This window comes from Coptis chinensis, chromosome 3, assembly GCF_015680905.1.
Source record: "Coptis chinensis isolate HL-2020 chromosome 3, ASM1568090v1, whole genome shotgun sequence".
Taxonomy (NCBI): Eukaryota; Viridiplantae; Streptophyta; class Magnoliopsida; order Ranunculales; family Ranunculaceae; genus Coptis; species Coptis chinensis.
In genome coordinates, this window is record NC_141458.1 from 91,775,399 (window position 1) to 91,797,288 (window position 21,890).

General features: G+C 39.3%; 1 protein-coding gene and 1 long non-coding RNA gene across 2 annotated transcripts; one reads left to right on the plus strand and one right to left on the minus strand.

The window, feature by feature from the left end:
- Positions 1–14,241: 14,241 nt before the first annotated feature.
- LOC147511634 (uncharacterized) lies at positions 14,242–17,187 on the plus strand. The gene is made up of 3 exons (XR_015217039.1): positions 14,242–15,378; positions 15,462–16,343; positions 16,459–17,187. It is a non-coding gene; the product is annotated as an uncharacterized LOC147511634 (long non-coding RNA).
- Positions 17,188–19,218: 2,031 nt separating this feature from the next.
- LOC147511635 (uncharacterized) lies at positions 19,219–19,875 on the minus strand. Its single transcript, XM_086598524.1, has one exon. It carries the CDS (start codon positions 19,873–19,875, stop codon positions 19,219–19,221), a length of 657 nt encoding a protein of 218 aa, XP_086454650.1.
- Between the last annotated feature and the right edge of the window lie 2,015 nt (positions 19,876–21,890).

A 21,890-nucleotide genomic window follows, 5' to 3' on the forward strand; every position in this document is an offset into this window, starting at 1 on the left:
AAGATCAACTATGGTGAAACCCAACTCATCAACCTTAAAGCCATTCTTGTTGTCAACCCAATCACACTTGAACACCGGATTTTGAAATGACCATAATCAATCAACCATATTTCCTCAATAACACCATAGTATCTCGCCTTCTAAAATGGATTTTTATCCTTTGCACTAGAGACATGCATTGCAGTGGCTACTAGACTAACACCACTATTCCGACCCCATGAAGCATCAATGATCCTTTGTGGTAAAATGACAAAAATGCATTAATTGTGTAACCATGATATTTCATTACATGTATATCGGGACCTTGTGATACCCATCTCAAGATTTCTGAGATTTTGTTACCGAGACGCTACCATCTTCAAAAACCCTGTCCTTAAAATGTTAGCTACATTTATTAAATAGACACAAAACATGTTTTATCGCTGACAATTGTTACCTCGCTTTTGAGCCAAGAACTAAAAGAACGATTATGTTCATCTTGTAACCATTTCCCCGAACTTTGGACCGTCGGGGAAATGTTTTCTTTAGGTGGTTCATGTGTCTCCTAATAATTTTCCATACGAACCGCATGGTTAGCTCTAAAATTTCCATAAAGAATTAGAGTAAAGCGTAAAATTTGTAAGTCAAATAGTTAAAGTATAATTACTCAATATATGGTCAACAACACTTGTATTGTGCAATACATAGCAATGTGCTTGCTCCAAGGACTTAACATCACCGCAATAAAATCACCTCCCGGAGGATTCTTTCCAATACAATTTCAGATAGTGTGTTATTTTCAATGGGAGAAATTCCAACCGTGATCCAATCCAGAAGAACTCACTACAAAAACTCAACCGCTTCCTCGGCAATATAACATTCCTTCATGCAACCTTCTCCTTAATTAACGATTTCTTACTTGACCTTTTAACACCGACATATACCTAAAACACGAAACCACTCTTTACTTTAAATAATTTATATTAGTAATAATATTAGAAGAATATTTAATGTTCTTAATACCTCTCAAATCCATACATCCATCGAAGCAAATCGACCACTAAGTTTGACTTCTAACAAGATGGACGGTTAAATGAACCATAACATCAAAGAATGACGGTGGGGAAATATTTTTCTAGCAAACACAAGGTGACCACCGTGATTCTTCTGAACTTCAAGCAATCTAAGAACATCTACTACCTTCGCATATATAATTCATGGAAAATGAGCAGAATTTGATAAGTACAATCCTCACATGTTTTGGTAACACCGATCGTGATAGCCACGTGAAGTAATTGCTGCATCAACACATGACAATCATGAGATTTCATACCCCCAACTTCTTCGTTCAGTTACGTATTGCTCCTTGGGAAATCTTCTGAAAAGATCCAAAAGCAGTTGACAATGGAAACTTACAATTTTTCCTATTACTTCCCTTGTCATTTGAATATTCGCCGTTTTTGTTTTGGCCGAGCCAATTTCCATTTTGACAACTCTGTCTTCATGATCAACAAAAATGCTGTCTCTATATGGATTTTTTTTTCTACACATGAACCATAACAACACAATTAGACATCTAAGTTAGTTTAGTTTGAGCGAAGAAACTACTTAAAATAGTATTTTACTAAATGTACTTACAATATCTTCTTAAAGACCCACATAGCGATCTCTTTCGGTCCGATTGTGTATACACATTATTGGATTGCCTTTTCAGTTGAAAGCAAGTTTAACTCCTTAAAAATTCAAAGAAGAAAAACATTAACATATGTATATATATCTAAAATACATTAATGTACAAAAGAAGTAGATATATACGGAACTCGGGGTCAACATTGATTGCACAAATCGGTCAAACCATTATGTCAAGATATTTATACTTTGTAGGTGGCGCCACAAGTAGTTCGAGATCATCTTTGAATGGAAGTGCATGTACTTAGTAGTCAGAGTTGTCTTAAATGTCCTCCACTTGAGGCCAATATCGGATATAACTTGACCCCTCGTGATTTTGGATCCAACACAAATCTAATCTATATCAAATGAATTAAATGGTAAGCCCGCAGAAAATTCATTCTAAAATATATAAATAACAGGCCAGAAAGCGATATATTTCTTTACCTGCATTGTAGCCCATAAATCTTTTTTCCAATTGCCCCTCCCTAAAAAATCTTTTTAGTTTATGCTAATCACTAAACGTTAAGTGGGACCATTACTCTTTGCCAAAGCCCCTTCATAACCAACTATCTTCCTCCCGTCTCAGATGGTGTAGGCCTACCTTTTTATCATACTCAACACAGTAATTACCTTTCCATCCCAATTCTTGGTCATCTCAAGCATTACAGTTGTCCCCTACTAGCTTTCCTTTTTTTCTGAATGTGGGGTTGATCAACATTACTTGTTGTCTGTGATTCACCATTCCTTTCTCGGATCCATTACTATGTTATGAAAAAACCATACATATCAATAAATATATTGTGCATGGCCTAGAATGGGTAAGTAAGTTCAACATGATACTACAGAACAATCAGCGAGCATCTGAGTATGAATAAACATAGTATAACAATGCAATGCAGAGCATACGAGTATGAATAAACATAGTACAACAATGCACTGCAAGAAATATATAGGAACAAAAGACACTTACACAAAAATCGCAATTACCATACATAGTACTGATTACATGTCTTTGGCATCAATTTTCAAAACAAACAAAAAAAAAAGATCATAAGACAAAAAACAGACCAGAAACAGTAGCACCATGCAAAAAGATCTATCATTTAAATATCATTGTCAGTCCAAATCCCCTCAACATCTTCACGTGTGTACATTTTCTCAGATTCATTTACAGCATCCAAAGGTTCATCATAATGCACTACTTCAGGACGGGTATGATCTTCAATGCCAGCATCAAAGAGGTCTTCTTCATTGTCATCAGCATGATAGGTTCTTTGAGGAGCTGCTAGAGCAATGGACCATTTCTGATTGACTGGATCAGGTACATAGAAGACTTTCTTTGCTTGGGAGGCTAAAATGAAAGAATCGGATTTATAGCCAATTCTAGAAAGATCAACTATGGTGAAACCCAACTCATCAACCTTAAAGCCATTCTTGTTGTCAACCCAATCACAATTTGAAATTTGGGGATTTTGAAATGACCATAATCAATCAACCATATTTCCTCAATAACACCATAGTATCTTCGCAGAAAACAGGATTTTTATCCTTTGCACTAGAGACATGCATTGCGTTGGCCACTAGACTAACACCACTATTGATCGACACGTGAAGCATCCACGATCCTTTGTGGTAAAATGACAGCCATTAATTGTGTAACCATGATATTTCATTACATGTATCACGGGGACCTTGTGATACCCATCTCAAGATTTCTCGAGATTTTGTTACCGAGGCGCCGATCTTCAAAAACGTCCTTAAAAATGTTAGCTACATTTATTAAATAGACACAAAACATGTTTTTCTTGTTGACAATTGTTACCTCGTTTTTTGAGCCAAGAACTAAAAAAGAACGATTATGTTCATCTTGTAACCATTTACGAACTTTGACTATGTCGGGGAAATGTTTTCTTTAGGTGGTTCATGTGTCTCCTAATAATTTTCCATACGAACGCGCATGGTTAGCTCTAAAATTTCCATAAAGAATTAGAGTAAAGCGTAAAATTTGTAAGTCAAATAGTTAAAAGTATAATTACTCGATATATGGTGAACAACACTTGTATTGTGCAATACATAGCAATGTGCTTGCTCCAAGGACTTAACATCAGGTGCAATAAAATCACCTCCGGAGGATTCTTTCGATCCACAATTTCAGATAGTGTGTTATTTTCAATGGGAGAAATTCCAACTGCATCCAATCCGAGAAGAACTCACTACAAAAACTCAACCGCTTTACCGGCAATATAACATTCCGCCATGCAACCTTACGGACGGTAACGATTTCTTACTTGACCTTTTAACACCGACATATACCTAAAACACGAAACCACTCTTTTACTTTAAATAATTTATATTAGTAATAATATTAGAAGAATATTTAATGTTCTTAATACCTCTCAAATCCATACATCCATCGAAAGCAAAGCGGGACCACCAAAATTTTGGACTTCTCGAACAAGATGGGACGGTTAAATGAACCATAACATCAAAAGAATGGCGATTGGGAAATATTTTTCTAGCAAAACACAAGGTGACCACCTGATTCTTCCGAACTTCAAGCAATCTAAGAACATCTACTACCTTCGAGATATAATTCATGGAAAATGAGCAGAATTTGATAAGTACAATCCTCACATGTTTTGGTAACACCGATCGTATAGCCACGAGGAAGTAATTGCTGCATCAACACATGACAATCATGAGATTTCATACCCCCCAACTTCAAGTCTTGCATAGAAACCAATGCTCTAAAATTCGATGAGTATCCATCTGGAACTTTTAACTTATGCAATGTTTCACACACACTAAATTTCTCTTCTTTGGATAATGAGTAACGGGTGGTAAGTGCGGCTTTCTTTTCACTTACCGGTACCAATTCATCCCTTAAACCCATCTCCGCAAATCAAGGCGACTATTCAGTCCATCCTTTGTTTTGCTGGAATGTCAACAAAGGTTCAATAAGACTCTCACAAACATTTTTCTCTATGTGCATCACATCCAAGTTGTGCCGAAGAAGCAAGTACTCCCGATAGATGAGGTTAAAGAAAATTGACTTCTTCTTCCAACAAATTCTAGCACCATCATCACTAACATCTTCCATCCGCTTCCTCTTTAATGGAGTTGACCTTTTTTGATTTATTTTTCTTTTCTTGGGCTTCTCTTTTTGTATTGGTTTCCCCCACAAGGTTTTGATTCCATCAACCTTTTCTGCCACTTTCTCACCAGTCAAAGGAATAGGTGTTGATCGAAGCTCTTGCTCACCATTGAATGCTTTTTTCTGTTTCCGAAAGGGATGATCTTCTGGAAGGTACATTCTATGGGCCATGTATACATTCTTCCTTGAATGTTTTAATCTACACGATTGTGTCTCTTCACCACATACGGGACAAGCATGATAGCCTTTTACAACACAACCAGATAAATTACCATATGCAGGGAGATCATTAATAGTCCACAACAATACAGACTCTTAATGTAAAAGCCTCTTTGTCGATAAGCATCATAAGCTTTAACCCCTGTATCCCACGGTGTTCTTAAGTCATCAATTAGTGGCTAGAAAAGTAAACATCAATGTCGTTTCTGGGTTGTCATTGGACTGAAATCAACATCGTTAACATAACAAACTTTCTTTTCATGTACAACCAAGGTGGGAGATTGTAAGTGACTAACATTACTGGCCAACAACTATACTTGCTGCTCATTGAGCCATGCGGATTGACCCCATCTGCTGAAAGTGCCAAGCGCAAATTTCTTGGCTCTTGGCCAAACTCTGGCCATTTATCATCTACCAACTTCCATGCGGGGGAGTCAGCTGGGTGGCGTAACTTATCATCAACCTCTCTCTTGTCAGTGTGCCAAGTCATATGTTTTGATGTCTGTACCGACTGAAACAATTTCTTAAACCTAGGGATAGGTGGAAAATACCACAGAACTTTTGCCGGCACCCCCTTATGTTGCTCAGTCAGGTTCTTATTCACTTTGTATCTTGACTCACCACAAGTAGGGCAATTAGTTTTATTCTCATTATCAGATCCCTTTCTATAAAGCACACAATCATTGGATTGCATCTATTTTCTCATAGCTCATCCCATACACAGACAATGTCTTTTTTACCTCTCTCATACTTCGGGGTAGTAAATTATCATCATCAGGTAGCATATCTCCAATGATTTTCAGCAACCGTGAAAAGCTTATGTCAGACCACCCACTCCTTGCTTTCTCATTAAACAATGTAACAACCGCAGATAATTTGGTGAACTTTGGGCAACCTTTGTATAAAGGTTCCTCAGCCTCTTCAAGAATTTTCTGAAACTTTTCAGGATTAGATGAATACTGGTCACAAGCGGTCTGAGCCAATTTTATTGTGCTTGCAGCATCATCGGGGGTGGTATCATCTCATGAAAGTGCATCATCACCTAGGGCTTCACTCCCAAAATGGTGATGGGTGGGCCTATCTAAAGGCACACTCGAGGGAGCTTGACCAGGAGATTTTTCTCCATGCCATATCCATTTGGTATAACTTCCATCAACACCATGGTAAAACAGATGGAACTCAACATCCTTAGCCACAAATTTATTGAGATTCCCACATGTTTTGCATGGACATGGCATGGGATTATGTTCACCAAACTTCTTTTTGGCAAACGTCATAAAACTTTCAACCCCTTTCTCGTATGCAGTAGTAAACCGATTCAACGACATCCAAGACTTCTCCATTTCTAGATAGCACAATAAAATGCTAGAGACAAGAAATAATCAGAAAGACATTGCCTAATTACCTAAGAATTTTCCTAACAATGCCAATATTATGTAAAAAAACACATGTACAACTTATAAAAATCGGTATATTTTAAGCAAATACACAAAACAAAACTGGAAAATAATAAAAGTCTACTTCAAGATTTGTTTTAAATCATTCCTATTAAAATCTATTCTAATAAGAAAGTTTAACTCCCAAAATAACCGTTTTTTTTGTTCAACAAGTTTGGCTAAAAAAATATACGATCCTATCTTGCAAACTTACTCCGTGAAACAACACTGTTATGCGTAGACATCGAAACTGTGCGATGGTCGAGCAATCATATATTTTTTCTAATGTTTTGTTCCCCACACAATGCATGACTCTTTTTAATCTCAACGTTAGCACCGGTTGCGCTCTGTTGTCTTATTTGAGGTTGTGGACTCAAATTTTAAATAACTTCTCCCTCCACAAAAGGTGCATTACTCAATCTTTTTTTCCCATTTTGTTTAAATTCTTCTCAATCATCAATGTGTTGTCTACGGATCTCTGCTTCAGTCATTTTTAGTTTTCTTATAGAATTGGATGCTTCCAATCATCAATATCACTACGTTGTTCGGGCATGTTTGAGATTCGTGATACTAATTTCAGAATTTCAAATTTTTGTGGGTTTTATTTCTAGGCATCAATAAACGCAGTCTTTCTTAATGTTGGACTCACTAATAAAATGGAGTTTCCATTTTTTTAGTTGTTTTGGATATCTATGCTTCATTCACTAAATTTATTTGATTGTACTTGCTTCCCATGTATAGTAGTTAGTTTGTTGTCTTGGTGTCTGTCTTTTGCTTTTTATTGGTTTCTATCTGTTTGTTTATGAACTAATGTTTATGGTCTTCTGTTCATATTCTTCTTGAATACCTTATGAGCCACCCCACCTTCTTTTCGCAGGCAATAGCTATACATTCACTCAAGATTCATTCCTGCGATCGCTTTTGCTTAATGATCATTTTGGTTGCAGGTAGTTTTCTTTTCTTTTGTGCATATCAATTATTTTATAAGATTCTTTGAAGATTCAGTATCCGTGTCCAATACGGACACACCTACCCGCGGTCAATGTAACCAAGAATTTCACAGGTATTAACACCATCATTTTCATAATTGCATAGCAACTATTATTTAACATACTTCAAGTTGTGCAAGCCACATTTATGTTTTCTGAATTTTTTTCCCCTCTGCTAGATTTCATATATGAACAAGTTATGCCAGCCATTTCAGTTGAGATGCGAGTGTTGTTTTCCCAATATTCTTAATCTTTGGTAGTGTTATCCAGAATTGAGTATGACGCAGCGGTCATTGGATTGATGCTGCTAGAAAGGGTGGGAAACTAAATTGGATGGGTTACTAAACAGATGAGCAGTATCAGATTGGTAACGTGAATATATTGATGGTTGAAAAAGTTGATGACGATTAGCCTGCAATATCTTGCTCTCTTGATGAGGCTACGCAAGTATTTGCTTTCAACGAAAGGTGTTACTTGGTAAATTTGATTGCGGAAAGAAACTCTCCAACTCAAATTTTTTTCAACAAGTTCATTTGCTTTCTTGCACCCCCATCAATTAAACATACCAGTTGGAATGCATGATTCTCTCCAAGATAATGACGTTATTGTGAAATATGGGCCCGGCTAGGTGAAATAGATCTCTTTGGATTGGTCTGTTTTTATTGAAGTCATTGACAGTAATACTTAGTGAAGCAACAAAATCTGCATTATGCATCGAAGCAGTATCTGTTGCTACACTTTAAATTTTATTCAGTATGTCCTTTTCTTATTTATTAATTTACTCATTATTTGGTGTTTCTAGGTGTATGATTCTTGCATTGTCATCTAGAAGTGGACACATCATGGGAACTAAGTGCACCATTCGTGGAAGAAAATGGCAAGAGAGGGACCTAATTAGTCGCTCTTTATATATAGCTCCAAGCAAAGTTCACTGATTCAAAATTTCTAGGCAGCTGACTTGGTGACCTTGCCTCCTACAGATGACTCTCCCACGGTAACCTCACACATGTCCATCACAGCAATACAACCAAGAAACGTGGTCGATCACAAAGAAACAACTAAGTAAATGATATTCTAGAAAGTCATTACCATGGCCTTGATGGGAATTAGATTATGTAAGGCTGTCAGGCTGTGACATTTTTTTTAATGGAAACTTGTTCAAAAGTTTGAGTTTAGCCTAATTGTCAGGATATATACTTATATTTCTCTGTTACAAGGATGTTATCGCTATTTTGTTTCGGCTAAATAAACTTAGTATGACGCGACCTTTTCAAATTTCAAGTTAACTTTCTATGTTATCACAAAATTGTGAATTGTTAGTACACAATTGGAAGTTGGAAGTATAATATAATCGTTAATCAGGTTGACACCAAAGATTTAGCCCTGTTCTTATGCTTTCCCGTAAGATTGCATTACACTTTGTCCTGATTTGGTAATCGTTTGGTAGACTGTGTGTTGTAACTTCAGTTGGATGTTTCATGTTAGAGTATGTGTCAAACGAGAAATAAAGTTCCCATCATTCTGCTCTGTTCGACTGTTCTCTTAATAATTGCCCGGCACTTCCAGCTATAACACAAACAACACCTACAATTGCGAACATAAATTTCTAAAACATTGGTCTATTTTTCCTAACGTGTTCATTTGTCAGTAGGGATAATGCTTCTTTGTGCTTTAATGATTATAACTCGTGTCTTTCAATGCGCAAATGTTCTCCAAATATTTAAAATTTTGTTTCGCAGGCGCAATGCGCGTGCCATTTTGCTAGTACAAAGAAAATGTTTAGAACTGGAAGTAAGGTAGCTTAATGCATCATAGATAAGTTAAGTTTCCAGCAGATTTGGTAACTAGTGTGGTTCTAAGCTAGACAATGGAAATGAAGCTACCTACTTTAAATTTAATTGATGCAAAAAACGTAAGCCACACTTTAATTTACATTCTAAACAAACATTTAGTCAAACAACTGAGCATCAAAGTTCAAAGTTTCATTAACTAATAGATTCACACCCAAAACTATGACTCTAGCAAGAACCCAGAAAAAAACACAATATTTACATATTATATTGAAAACTAAAACAAACCCCAACCATGTTTAGCAACCGACAGATGCACAATCGCAGTAAACACAAAGATATTAACAAAAACAAGAACACTGCAAAAGAGGAAGAAAAATTACCACAGGGAAATACACCAAAGCACTGCAAAAGAAAAGAAGGAAAGTCGCAACTTTGGAGAAGAAAGATGTCTACTTTTGAGCGAGAAGTTTCTATTTTGATGTTTGAAGTATTGTGGGCTGCGAGAAGAAAGATGTCTTCAATTTCCGTTTTAAGCGGGAGACTCAAAACTTTCGGCGTTGTATCCCGCCTATGATTTTAAGTGATATAACATATTTGAGAGAGGGCTTTAATTTTTAACGAAGTATATATATTAAGTTATGGCTTTAAGTTATTATCATAGCACATGAGTCGGCCCGATATTAAATATAACAAACTAATTGTATCGGTTTCAATTTTGTGATAAGAAATTGCAAAATTAATATATCGGTTACAGTCTGCCCGATATTTGAAATTTGAAACCGATATTACAAAACTGGAACCGATATCAGATATTTTGGAGGGGATTATTATATCGGTTTTACTTACAACCGATATTAAGAGATTTTATAACCGATATAAAATCACTGTTTTTTAGTAGTGCTATGCCATCTACTGATGCTTCAGCAAATGTTCATGCCGATAACTCACAAGATTCCACTGAACAAGGCAACACCATTCCTATGCAGTCTATGACTCATGGCCATACCATGACCACAAGGCTACAAGATGGCACACGTAGGGCAAAGGTTCAATTCAATTTATTTGCTACCCGCCATCCAATTCCTACTGCCTTTCTTGCTGATGCTACCTCTTCACTTACTGAACCCAGAACTTACAAAATGGTAGTCAAGGATCCGAATTGGGTTTCAGCAATGAAGGAGGAATATGATGCTCTACGACGTAACAACACTTGGTCTCTTGTACCTTATCATCCAAATATGAATATAGTGGACAACATGTGGGTTTTCAAAATTAAGTGGCACAGTGATGGATCCTTAGAAAGGTATAAAGCTCGCTTAGTTGCAAAGGGGTTTAATCAGCAACCTGGTATTGACTTCACTGATACCTTTAGTCCGGTTGTAAAGGCAGCTACAATTCGGAGTGTTCTTTCTGTTGCAATATCTCGGAACTGGTCCATCAGACAACTTGACGTCAAAAATGCATTTCTCAATGGAAGCCTTACCGAGGAAGTATACATGCGCCAACCGCCCAGTTTCACCTGCCAAGACAAACCCACACATGTTTGTCGGCTTCATAAATCCATATATAGGCTTCGACAGGCTCCTCGAGCTTGGTTTCAAAGACTTAGCTCTTTTCTTCTCCATGTTGGCTTCACTCGAAGTTCTACAGATATGTCAATGTTCATACATCACTCTAAAAACGGTATGCTTGTCCTCCTTGTCTATGTCGACGATATTATACTCACAGGTGATTCACCTACTCTACTAAGCTCCTTTATTCAACAGATTAGTTTTGAGTTTGCCATGACAGATCTTGGTGAACTAACTTATTTCTTGGGTATTGAAGCTACTTGCTCCTCCCAAGGGCTCACTTTAACTCAAACGAAGTACACACTCGATCTGCTTAATCGTGCAAACATGGTTGGTTGTAAACCCTGTAACACTCCTGCTGCTCCTGCCTCCAAGTTATCTTTACATAACGGGCAACCTTCAACTGATCCTAGTGAATATCGACAAATTGTTAGCTCTCTTCAGTATTTGACTTTAACTCGTCCAGACTTGTTGTATTCAGTTAATCAAGTATGCCAATTTATGCATAACCCCACGACTGAGCATCTTTAAGCGGTTAAGCGCATTTTGCGATATCTAAAAGGCACTCTTGGTTTTGGAATTCTTATTCGCCCAGGCGCTCTTTCTCTTATGGATGCCTACTCAGATGCTGATTGGGCCGGTTGCCCTGATACACGTCATAGCACTACTGGATTTTGCACATATTTGGGACCCAATCTTCTATCTTGGGGATCAAAGAAGCAACCTACGGTTTCAAGGTCTAGTGCTGAAGCTGAGTACACAGCTTTAGCCATCACGGTTTCTGAGATGTTATGGCTTTCCTATATCCTTCGAGACCTTCGTGTTCCTTTTCAAATGCCACTAGTTCTACATTGTGACAACATAAGTGCAACTCATATAGCTGCCAACCCAGTTTTCCATGCACAGACCAAACACATCGAAGTTGACTATCATTTTGTGCGAGACCTTGTGGTTAACGGAAAACTTCAAGTTTACTTTGTCCGATCTAATGCACAATTGGCCGACATTTTCACCAAGAGCTTGCCCTGAGAGCTTGCACTAAGAGTTTGCAGGGGAGTAATAGAGCACAATATAATTCTGGAGATACTAATAATATATGATTGAATCCATTCTTAGTGGATTTATATTCTGTAACAAAATCTTTCCTTTTTGTGAGATATTATTCTCATTTTGTAATATTCTGTATGATTATAAATACTAATGATATAAGTAAAGACTCGCAACATAAGTGAGAGATCTTCTTTTCAATTATGAAAACCTTTGCAGCTCTATATTCTGCTTCTGTTGAAGTGTGTTCTGTTATTATCGAAGAAAAAAAATGTGTTCTGCTTCTTTGAACTCCAGATAATAGGATTTCCACCAAAAAAGATTACCATTCCTGTTGTAGATCTTCTATCATAAGGACAACTAACCCAGTCTGCATCAGAGTAGCCTATGATAGAAAACGGGCCCTTTGTAGTTGAATTCCATGAGTTAGAGTACTTTTAATATACCTCAATATTCTTTTAATTGCAACCATATGTGAGGTTCTAGGACTGTGCATGAATTGACAGACCTAATTCACCGAGAAAGATAAATCTGGTCTTGTCTAGAGTAAGTATTGAAGTGCACCTACCAATGATCTGTAAGAGGTTCTCCACTTGTAGTATCTAATTTAGAAGTTATACATTTTGGCTCTTTTGATAACATCTAGAGCATACTTTGTCAGTGAAAGAAACATTCCATTTGAATTCCTTTTTTACTTCAATACCTAGGAAGTAGTGTAGATTACCTAAATCCTTCATCGCAAACCTTTCACTTAACTGTGAAATTAAGTGATTGCAGTAGATGTTGAACTCCCTGTCAAAATGATATCATCCACATATACCAAAATGAAAGTAATATCTATAGAAGTCTTTCTTGTCATCAAAGTAGAAAATCAACTTGATAAGAAAATGAAGTCTTTCAGGTGTGATGAAGGGGGTGAGTACACAAGTACTAAATTTAAATTGTTTCTTCAAGACAATGGGATTGGAATTCAATACTCATGTCCCTATACTCCTCAGCAGATTGGTACTGCTGAGAGAAAGCATAGACACATTGTGGATATGTCTAGAACTCTTATAGCCCAAAGCAATATTCCTCCAAAATTTTAGGTAGATGTTTTCCGATCCAAACATCAGTTTTCTTGATAAATAGAACTCCTCTTTCAATTTCTTCAGCTGATTCTACCTCACCATGACTACTCTTTCTTGAAATCTTATGGATGCAAAAACTAAATTGGAGCCGATTTGGTGTTTTTTTTTTGTGTTTTTTTGGTTTGGTATTCAAGAGGTCTCACCATTAAAGATGGTTTTTACCAAATTTTCAAGAATTTGGTGTTTGGTATTTAAGAGGTCTCACCATTAAACAGGCTCTTATACCACCAACAAACTTCAACCAAAGAACACTATGTATTCTTAGGTTACAGCCTAAATCATAAAAGTTACAAATGTCTCGACCCTCTTACTGGTCATACTTATACCTCAAGACATGTCAGATTCAATGAAAATCATTTTCCTTATCAGACATGTATTTTAACATCCATTCCTTCCTCCACAAAAATCTCATGAAAACAATTGCGCGCTCAAACATGGCATCGCTGACTTGGCCATCCATCTATCTGTACGTCCTTGTTTTGAATAATATCATGTAATTCCAGTAGGTACATCAACATGTCTTTAGCTGGACCACCAATAATATGAAAAACCATGCGTGTACCTATATTAATTCACTTTTGAAGTTGGTCAAGGAATGTGGATGGAATGATCGAAAACCAGTAGTTCTTTCTAATAAGTTCCAACAAGGAGGGTAGTCATGCACTAATAACATTTTATAATGCAAAGTAACTTCATCATTTCAAATCTTTTCTTACAAACTTTAGCCCTCTTTTCAAATCCAAACACTGGTTTGTTGTGATCTTTACCTACAAAAGAAACTTGGGGTTTTGTTGTGTTTATCACTTGTCTTTCTCTTTTTGCTTTTTAGTATCCTTTTCTTAATAAAGACGCAAGAGTTTTATTAGTTGATCTGTATCTCGGCACACTTCTTTTGGCCAACAGTGTTCTAAATGCTCCAGCTACCTTTTTGTAGACCAACATACCAATAAATCAATCTTGATGAATGGTGTTGGATTCAACCATCTTTTCGTTCACCATGCTAATAACGAATCTAGTTATTATATCATAGTCTCAATTCCATATGTAAATCACATTTTATTTCAAATACATGTGTTTCATGCGTAGCATGGAATCAAAAATTTGTCACAGATCAAATCAATTGAACTTGTTATCATGGAATAAAATAAAAATAGGGAAGAAAAATCAATCGATAACTTATAGCATCTATGAAACGAAACGACAGTACTTTCGATTACCAGTGAAATGATATATATTGTACCAGCACGTGAAATTATGTATGAGGCGTAATTTTTCTTTTAAAAGAGCTTTGCGGTATTGCTATGAGGTCTTACAAGGTGTCTAGTCGGCTTGTGCACTGGTTGCACCTTGTAAGTGAGCTTTGTTGTATCCCTTTCTCTTTACTCCTTGTGTTTTTCTAGGTTCTCTCCTCTGTTTTTCTGCCTCTCTTTTCTCTTTTTTCTCTCCCCTTTCTCTCCTCTCTTCACTTTCTCTTTATACCCTCACACATTCTCTCCCATCCGTCCACCTATCCTTTATACTCTCACTTCTCTCCAACGGTTTTCTCCTTTCTGACTATACTCCGATCCGTGTATCTCCCTTGTGATTGCTCCAGCGCGCATCTTCTCCGTTGGAAACTCAATTCAGGTTCGTCATCTTCCTTCCCCTTTTGTTTTGGTGTGTTTCTTTCTTCCTTTTCCTTTTATTTTGCAACTGGTTCTTGAGTTTTCTTCCTCCCTTGAGTTTGTTCATCTTCCTTTCCCGATGTCGGAATCCCACTCCGGTGACTCTTCCTCTTCACGGTCCAATATGGTGACGTCCCCACCTCCGGTGGACACGGCTACCACCTCCTCTACATCGGGGTGGCCCATCATCCTACCGCCTCCCCCTTCACGATGTCGTAGACCTAATTTGGATGTGATTAGGGCTGCCTATGGGATTCCCACTGACGTATTCTTAGAACACGTGCTCGCAGTCACCCACTTCCCCCATTTGGTTCCCCGCAAGCCGAGGTCTCTTGTAGTCACCGTAGGTCAAATTATCACCGGTTTGTGGCTTCCCTTAATACTATTAGATGTCAAGGTGTGCAACCATTTCAACATCCCTCCCTGCCAAGGCATTGGTAACTTCTGGTGGATCATGTATCCCGCAAACTACTATAATAGGTCAAAAGATCCCAAGATATCCAACAGCGATATTATTTCTCACTATTATATAAAGACAAGTACCAAGGACATCAGTGTGGGGTATTAGTCTTTTTGTGTTCGCCCTAAAAAGAAATCTTTAGTCCTCCGTATTACCTCCTCAGACAAGACGTGGCATTACTATCCGTTATATGTTTCCGGGAATTTTTTGTCCGCAAACGTCCCATCAGGGTTGACACTTAACCATCTCACCTTCCATACCCGTGGTGAGTCTTATTCTAATTTCTTTCTCTTCTAGTATGTAGTCCGTGTTATTAAAGGAATGAAATCTGGCAATTTTCCTGTGCAGGTTGGTGGTCTGATCGATTCAAAATCAAGCATCTACTCTGGACTAACTTCTGCCATTTTTGAAAGACTCTGTAGTCTAGGATCCGCCCAAGCTGAACTTCTGGCTATACATCCAACACAAGGCACTATGCTGTTGGAAGTCCCGACACTCCATACCATCGGTGGGTATTCCGCTCCCTTTTACCGCCCTTCGCCTCCTAAGAAAAAGAAACCTCAAGCCTCGCCCCCACCCAAGAAAAGATCCCATACCCTTAAAAACAGCTCTGCCCAGACTTCCCGTCATAGTCATATCAGGGGCTCATCCCACTCTCCCACCCCAATTGTACTTAGCGAACCTCTTTTCTCATCCGCCCTAGAAGCCATCCCTTCTTATAGATCTATTTCCAACTGGAAAACTCAATACACTTCCACTCTTTCTCCATCCGCAGTCTTCTCTGCCCAAGATATGGATGTCAACAAGATGAAGCTTTTCGACAGCGACTCTGATGATGATGATGAAGTGATGGAGGTCCCCTCCACTGAGGTGATTACCCCTGCTGACGGGCCACCAAGCAAAAGACTTTCAGACTTTTGTGTCCGAGGAACTTGTACACACCACCTTTGTTGCAAATACCGTGGCCCCATACGCTCATACACGTTGGCCGAGCAAAGAACTTGCCATATCATCTAGCAAAGGGTATGCGGCCTCAACTCCAAAAGACTTTTGCCCCACTTTCAAGCTAAGGTCCACAACCACACGGTGAACATTGCTGATTTAGCTCTGGAGAACCCTGCCGTGGCCCCCTCCCTATTCTACAGCTCGCACCTTCCAAAAGACATGGCATATGCAGAAGGGGGCTCATTTGAGCAGCATAGGACCTCCCTTTACACCAATTGGGAGAAGGTATGTAACAATCCTTGATTTTAACTTTTCTCTTTCATATTTCCCTCTTGCCTCAACACCCTTCCTATTCCCAAGTGAGCCTGGACATCTCTTACATAATCCGTGGTCTTTTCAGAGCTCGGTCCAAGGTGGAGGCACTTGATAAAGGAACTTGCCGGACCTAGAGGGTTGCAGGCTACTTGTGCCTATCTCTAACAGGAGTTGGAGGCCGCAGAGATGGCCAAACTCAAAGCACAGGACGAACTGAAGATCGCCGAGGCTGCTCATCAACAATACATGGATGGAGTCAATGACCGCTTGAGTAATCAGCGCAAAGTATTCCTTCAGCAACACCAAGAGAATACATATGCCCTCACCCAACAGCATCAAGAAAATACCACGGCCCTTCTCCAGCAGCATAAAGTTGACATGGACAAGATCCAATAACGTTTCAAGGCCCTGACGGAAAAAAGGGTGGCAAAGAAGATCCAGGAGGAATATGCTCGACTCTTAAAGGAGGGATGCCTTCTCCCTGAGAAGCCTACCGCCCCTGTCAACGAAGCTGCAGTATCAAAACTTGAACATATATCCGCTGAACTCGACCCGGCCCCCTAGATCTGCCGTGGACGCGGTCGCGAAAGATGCCACTAAAGCTGTGGTAGATGCTGCTGCGGATGATCCTATTATGGATATCGTTGTTGAACCTTCTCCATATGTAGTTTAGGACTGAGATTTCTTGTTTACTTTCTTTTGCGCTATGTTCTTGTATCCATGTGTGAGAACTCATAACTCCGTTTGTTAGAAATTAGCACTATGGTTATTTTATTTTGTTTCATGTACTTGTGTTTTACTTACACACTTTGAAACTTTTTTTCTCCAATTTGTCAAGTTCTAATCCCTATTATTTTAGATAACAAAACTATAGATTTCATTACTCTATTGATCTTTGAAACTTGTAATTTATCCTTTTAAATCCACTCTGGCTCCATAAGTTTGGAGAACTTCAAAAGGTGGTTAATATAACCTACTTGATGGTTTGGACTACACTACGTCGTTGCCCTTGTATTGTGTGTATCACATTTTCCCTCATCACACCATTTTCTCTGCATGTTTTTGTATTTCCCTATCTCATTATTTTTCTCATTATTATATGGTGTCTCCCTCTCTTTGTCGTCTCTAAGCACCGGGGACATCTCTTCATGTCCCGTCGCTAGGCTCTCGGAGGGCTCCTCCCCTCCTTCCAGATTGCACTCTACAAGTCTGGGGTAACTCAACTTGCCTCTAATTTGTGTTTTAGCTCTGGGGCAACTCTGCTTGCCTCAAGTTGTATTATATTTTCCACGGTCTCGTTACTCGTTATATTTCCCTCTCAAAAGTATCGTTTTATTATTTATGTTGCAAACAGCTCTAATCTCTCACACTAGACTTGCGTTACATTTAAGTGTCATTTTTTTTTCAATAGTTTCACATTCCACGGCCTCTCTATCAGTTTTCCTCAAACTATTTGTAGCTTATAAGTGTCGGCCCCTCCTTTATCCACCACGGTGTATGGTCCTTTCCATTTTGGACCCAACTTTCCGTTGTTCTCTCTCTTTGTGTTAGGAGTCACTCTACGGGCACGGAATCTCCAACTTGGAATTGTCGCAGTTTCACTCTCTTGTTATATATATTGTCTTTGCAAACACCGGTGGTACTCCTCCAATCTGATACACGTGGTGTCTCTTTTCTCCTCTACCAAGTTCAGATCCCTTGACAGTATACCCTAGTTCAAACTTTCCTCCACGGCCTTAGTACGGGTTGTGGATGCCATCATCTACGAAAGAGTCACTGCTTCTACACTGTAAACTAGCAAAAAAGGGGTTTCCCGAGTGGATATCCGCGGTGTAGTACGGTACGCCTAGAGAACATGATTCAGCTCATCGGCCCACGCCCCTTTCCTATCCTCCAACTTTCTCTTGAGATTATTTATTATGGTCTTGTTAGATGACTCAGCCTGTCCGTTGCCTTCTAAATTGTAGGGAGTGGAGAATCCTTGTTTCACCTTGTATACTTGCCAGAAAGTTTTCACTTTTGCTCCCATGAATTGCGTTCCATTATCCGCTATGATAGAGTGAGGTAGTCCAAATTTATATATGATATTTTCCCATAAGAATTTAACCACCTGCTCCTCCTTTACTTGTTGCAATGGTATCGCTTCTATCCACTTGGTGAAATAATCTGTCGTTGCTAACATGAATCTCTTCTTACCGCTTGCCATGGGCAGTGACCCTACTATATCCATGGCCCACATGGAAAAAGGCCACGGACTTGACACATTATGCAATGGTTCTACTGGAGCGAATATCAACTGGGAGAACCTTTGACATTTTTCGCATTTCTTAGCAAACTCTACCGCGTTCCTTTTCATATGAGGCCAAAAGTACCCTTGAGTCAAAAGCCGATGTGTTGTGGTTCTTCCTGCTGAATGACTCCCGCAGTCTCCTTCATGTAGCTCTGTCAGCACCTCCTCTACCAACTTCGGCTCGAGACACTTTAGTAATGGCTCATTGAAATTCTTTCGATACAATTCTCCGCCTAGCAGGGTATACCTTTGGGAAGTTTGTTCTATCTTTCGCTTCTCTTTTTTATCATCCACTTCTCTCCCAGATAAGAAGTGTTTGATAGGGTCTATCCATCCCTCTTCAATCTCCGCGGTATGAAATACCCCTTCTGCTTCCTCGGTGCTCGGTGTCTCCAACCTACCCACTTTAATTATTTTTTCCTCATATCCTGGGATTGCTACCGCTACAGAAGCCAATGTATCTACGTGTCGGTTCTCACCGCGACCCAAATGTATGAACTGGATCTTTACAAACTTCACGGTTTTTTTTCACAAAACCTCCAAATATTTAGCCATTCATGGGCACCGGGCCATGAATCCTCCGTTGGCTTGACACACGACTAAGTTTGAATCCGAATATACCGTCAACTCCTCTACTCCCAAATCCTCATCCATTCTCAATCTTGCTATCACAGCCTCATACTCTAATTCATTGCTCGATGCCGCGAAACCTAGCTTCATTATTTGTTCTATTCTTGTGTTATCTAGGGTGATCAACACGACACCTATTCTGCTGTACACATCTGTTACAGATCCATCCGTGAACACCCTCCACCCGTTCCTCTTATCCCATGGGTCAAGAAGATCCTGATTTGTACCATGTTCGGGCTCCATGATCATCTTTTCCCCCCACATGGGACCTTCTGCCGAGAATTCCGCTAAAAACTCTACCATAGCCTGTGCTTTTTCTGCGGTCCTAACTTGATATTGGATTTCATAAAAGTTGAGTATCACGGCCCATTTTAGCATTCTCCTAGACTTCTCCACTTTCAATGCTTGCTTGAGGGGCAGATTTGTTAATACCACTACCGAATGTGATTCGAAGTACGGTTTCAACTTTAGTGCTAAGAAGATTAGTGCCAAAGCATACTTTTCAATTCTGCTGTATCGGGTCTCTGCATCCAGCAAGGTTTTACTCTGAAAATAAATAGGCTTCTCTACATTGTCGACCATTCTGATGAGGACTAAGATAACCGCATATTCTATGGCCCCCATATACAAATACAACTTCTCCCCCTAATCTGGTCGTGACAATAAAGGAATCTTTCCCAAATAACTCTTCAGCTCCTGAAACGCATTCTTGCATTCCCTGCAGTCCATAGAAAATCGGTTATACTCCTTAGCAATCAATACAACGGTTTGCACTTGTCCGAAGATATTGAAATGAATATGTTCAGTGTCCTGACTCTTCCCACTAGACGTTGTACCTCTTTGGCATTTTGAGGGGATGACATCTCTACCAAGGACCTGATCTGTGCAGGATTTGCCTCTATTCCGCGGTGAGTAACAATGTAGCCCAAAAACTTTCCTGTGGTCACTCCGAACGTGCACTTCTCCAGATTGAGCTACAGATTATGCCTCCGCAGTATGTTAAAAGTCTCGCTCATAGCTTCTAGATGTTCTCCCTCAAACATGCTCTTTTCCACCATGTCGTCGATGTAGATTTTGATTCCTTTTCTCCCAACGGCTAGAAGGTGGCCCCGGTGTTCTTCAAACCAAAAGGCATCCGGGTGTAACAGTATGTACTGCCTTCCACCATGAAGGTTGTCTTCTCCTGATTTGGGTTGTACATCGTGACATGATCGTATCCCATAGATGCATCCACGAATTGAAAGAAAATATTTTGAAGCCTGTCGTTCTATCCACTAACTCGTCTACTCGAGGTATGGGGTAACTGTCTTTGGGACACTCTTTATTGACGTCCATGAAATCAATACACATACAGACTTTGCCATTTTTTCTTTGGTACCGCAACCATGTTGGATAGCCACTCTGTGAATTATACCTCCCTTATTATCCCAGACCTTTTTAGTCTTGCAACCTCTTCCTGAATCCCCTCATCATACTTTGGTCTAATGCTTCTCATATTTTGCCTTACAGGCCTTGCATCCGCATTCATGTGTAGGTGGTGACATTTAAACTTTGGATCCAACCCCATGATATCCTCAATAACCCATACAAATATGTCTTTATTTTTTGACAAAAACTGTATCAGCTTGCCCTTCTATTCCTCTGATAAGTTTGACCCTATTGATGTAAACTTCTCTTCATCCCCACTCTCAAGTTCACTATTTTGATCTCATCAAGGGTCCTCGGCCCCATCGAAGGCTCACCCTCCTCCTCCATGGTGGCTCTTTATAATTGCTATACTGACACCTTTCCGGCATCTGAGGCTTCTCCTTGTGTTCCGCGGACCATACCCTTCACGGTCACTTGATGGCTATTCTTAGCCGCCACTTGATCCCTGCAGACTTCATACATTCCTGTCCCTGTTGGGAATTGGATCACTTGATAATACGTTGATGGTACTGCTTTCATCTCATGTATCCAATGCCTCCCCAGAATTGCATTGTACTATGAGTTTGAATCCACAACCATGAACCGGGTGAATACGGTCACGGGACCCATTATTACCGGTAGCAGGAGCTCTCCCATAGGCTCAATCATACTTCCATTAAATCCATACAAATTGGTCTGCGAGAGTTTTAACTGTTTTGCATCAATCTTCATCTCCTCCATTGCCCCTCTGAATAACAAGTCCACCGCACTACCGCAATCGATTAACACCCTCTTTACCATGTAATTACCTATTGCTACCGTAATTAGCAATGCTCTTGGGGCTTAGGGAGTCGATAGCTTTGAAATATGCGGTAATGTAGTGAATACAATCTGATCCCTTCCCTCCGCGGACCATGAACTTCACCGCGAGAATCCTATTTCTTTATTAACCTGCTGAATGCTCGTGGTTCGCCTTATTTTCTCTCTATGAGCATTGTGACTCCGAACCTCTCCACTGAAGATGACATTGATTGTTCCCAGTATCCTACTCTTAAGCCGGTTCCTGCTCATCTTTCTGGGCTCCTATTATAAACTCTCTCAGCATCCCCTTCTCTATCAACCTCTAAACCAACCATTTTATTGCATAGCAATTATTAATCTCATGATTCCGTATCTGCTGATATGCACAG

What these genes read in the sequence shown, in the direction of transcription:
- LOC147511635 (XM_086598524.1), bottom strand. Translation starts at nt 19,875, where the DNA reads ATGGTCGACAATGTAGAGAAGCCTATTTATTTTCAGAGTAAAACCTTG.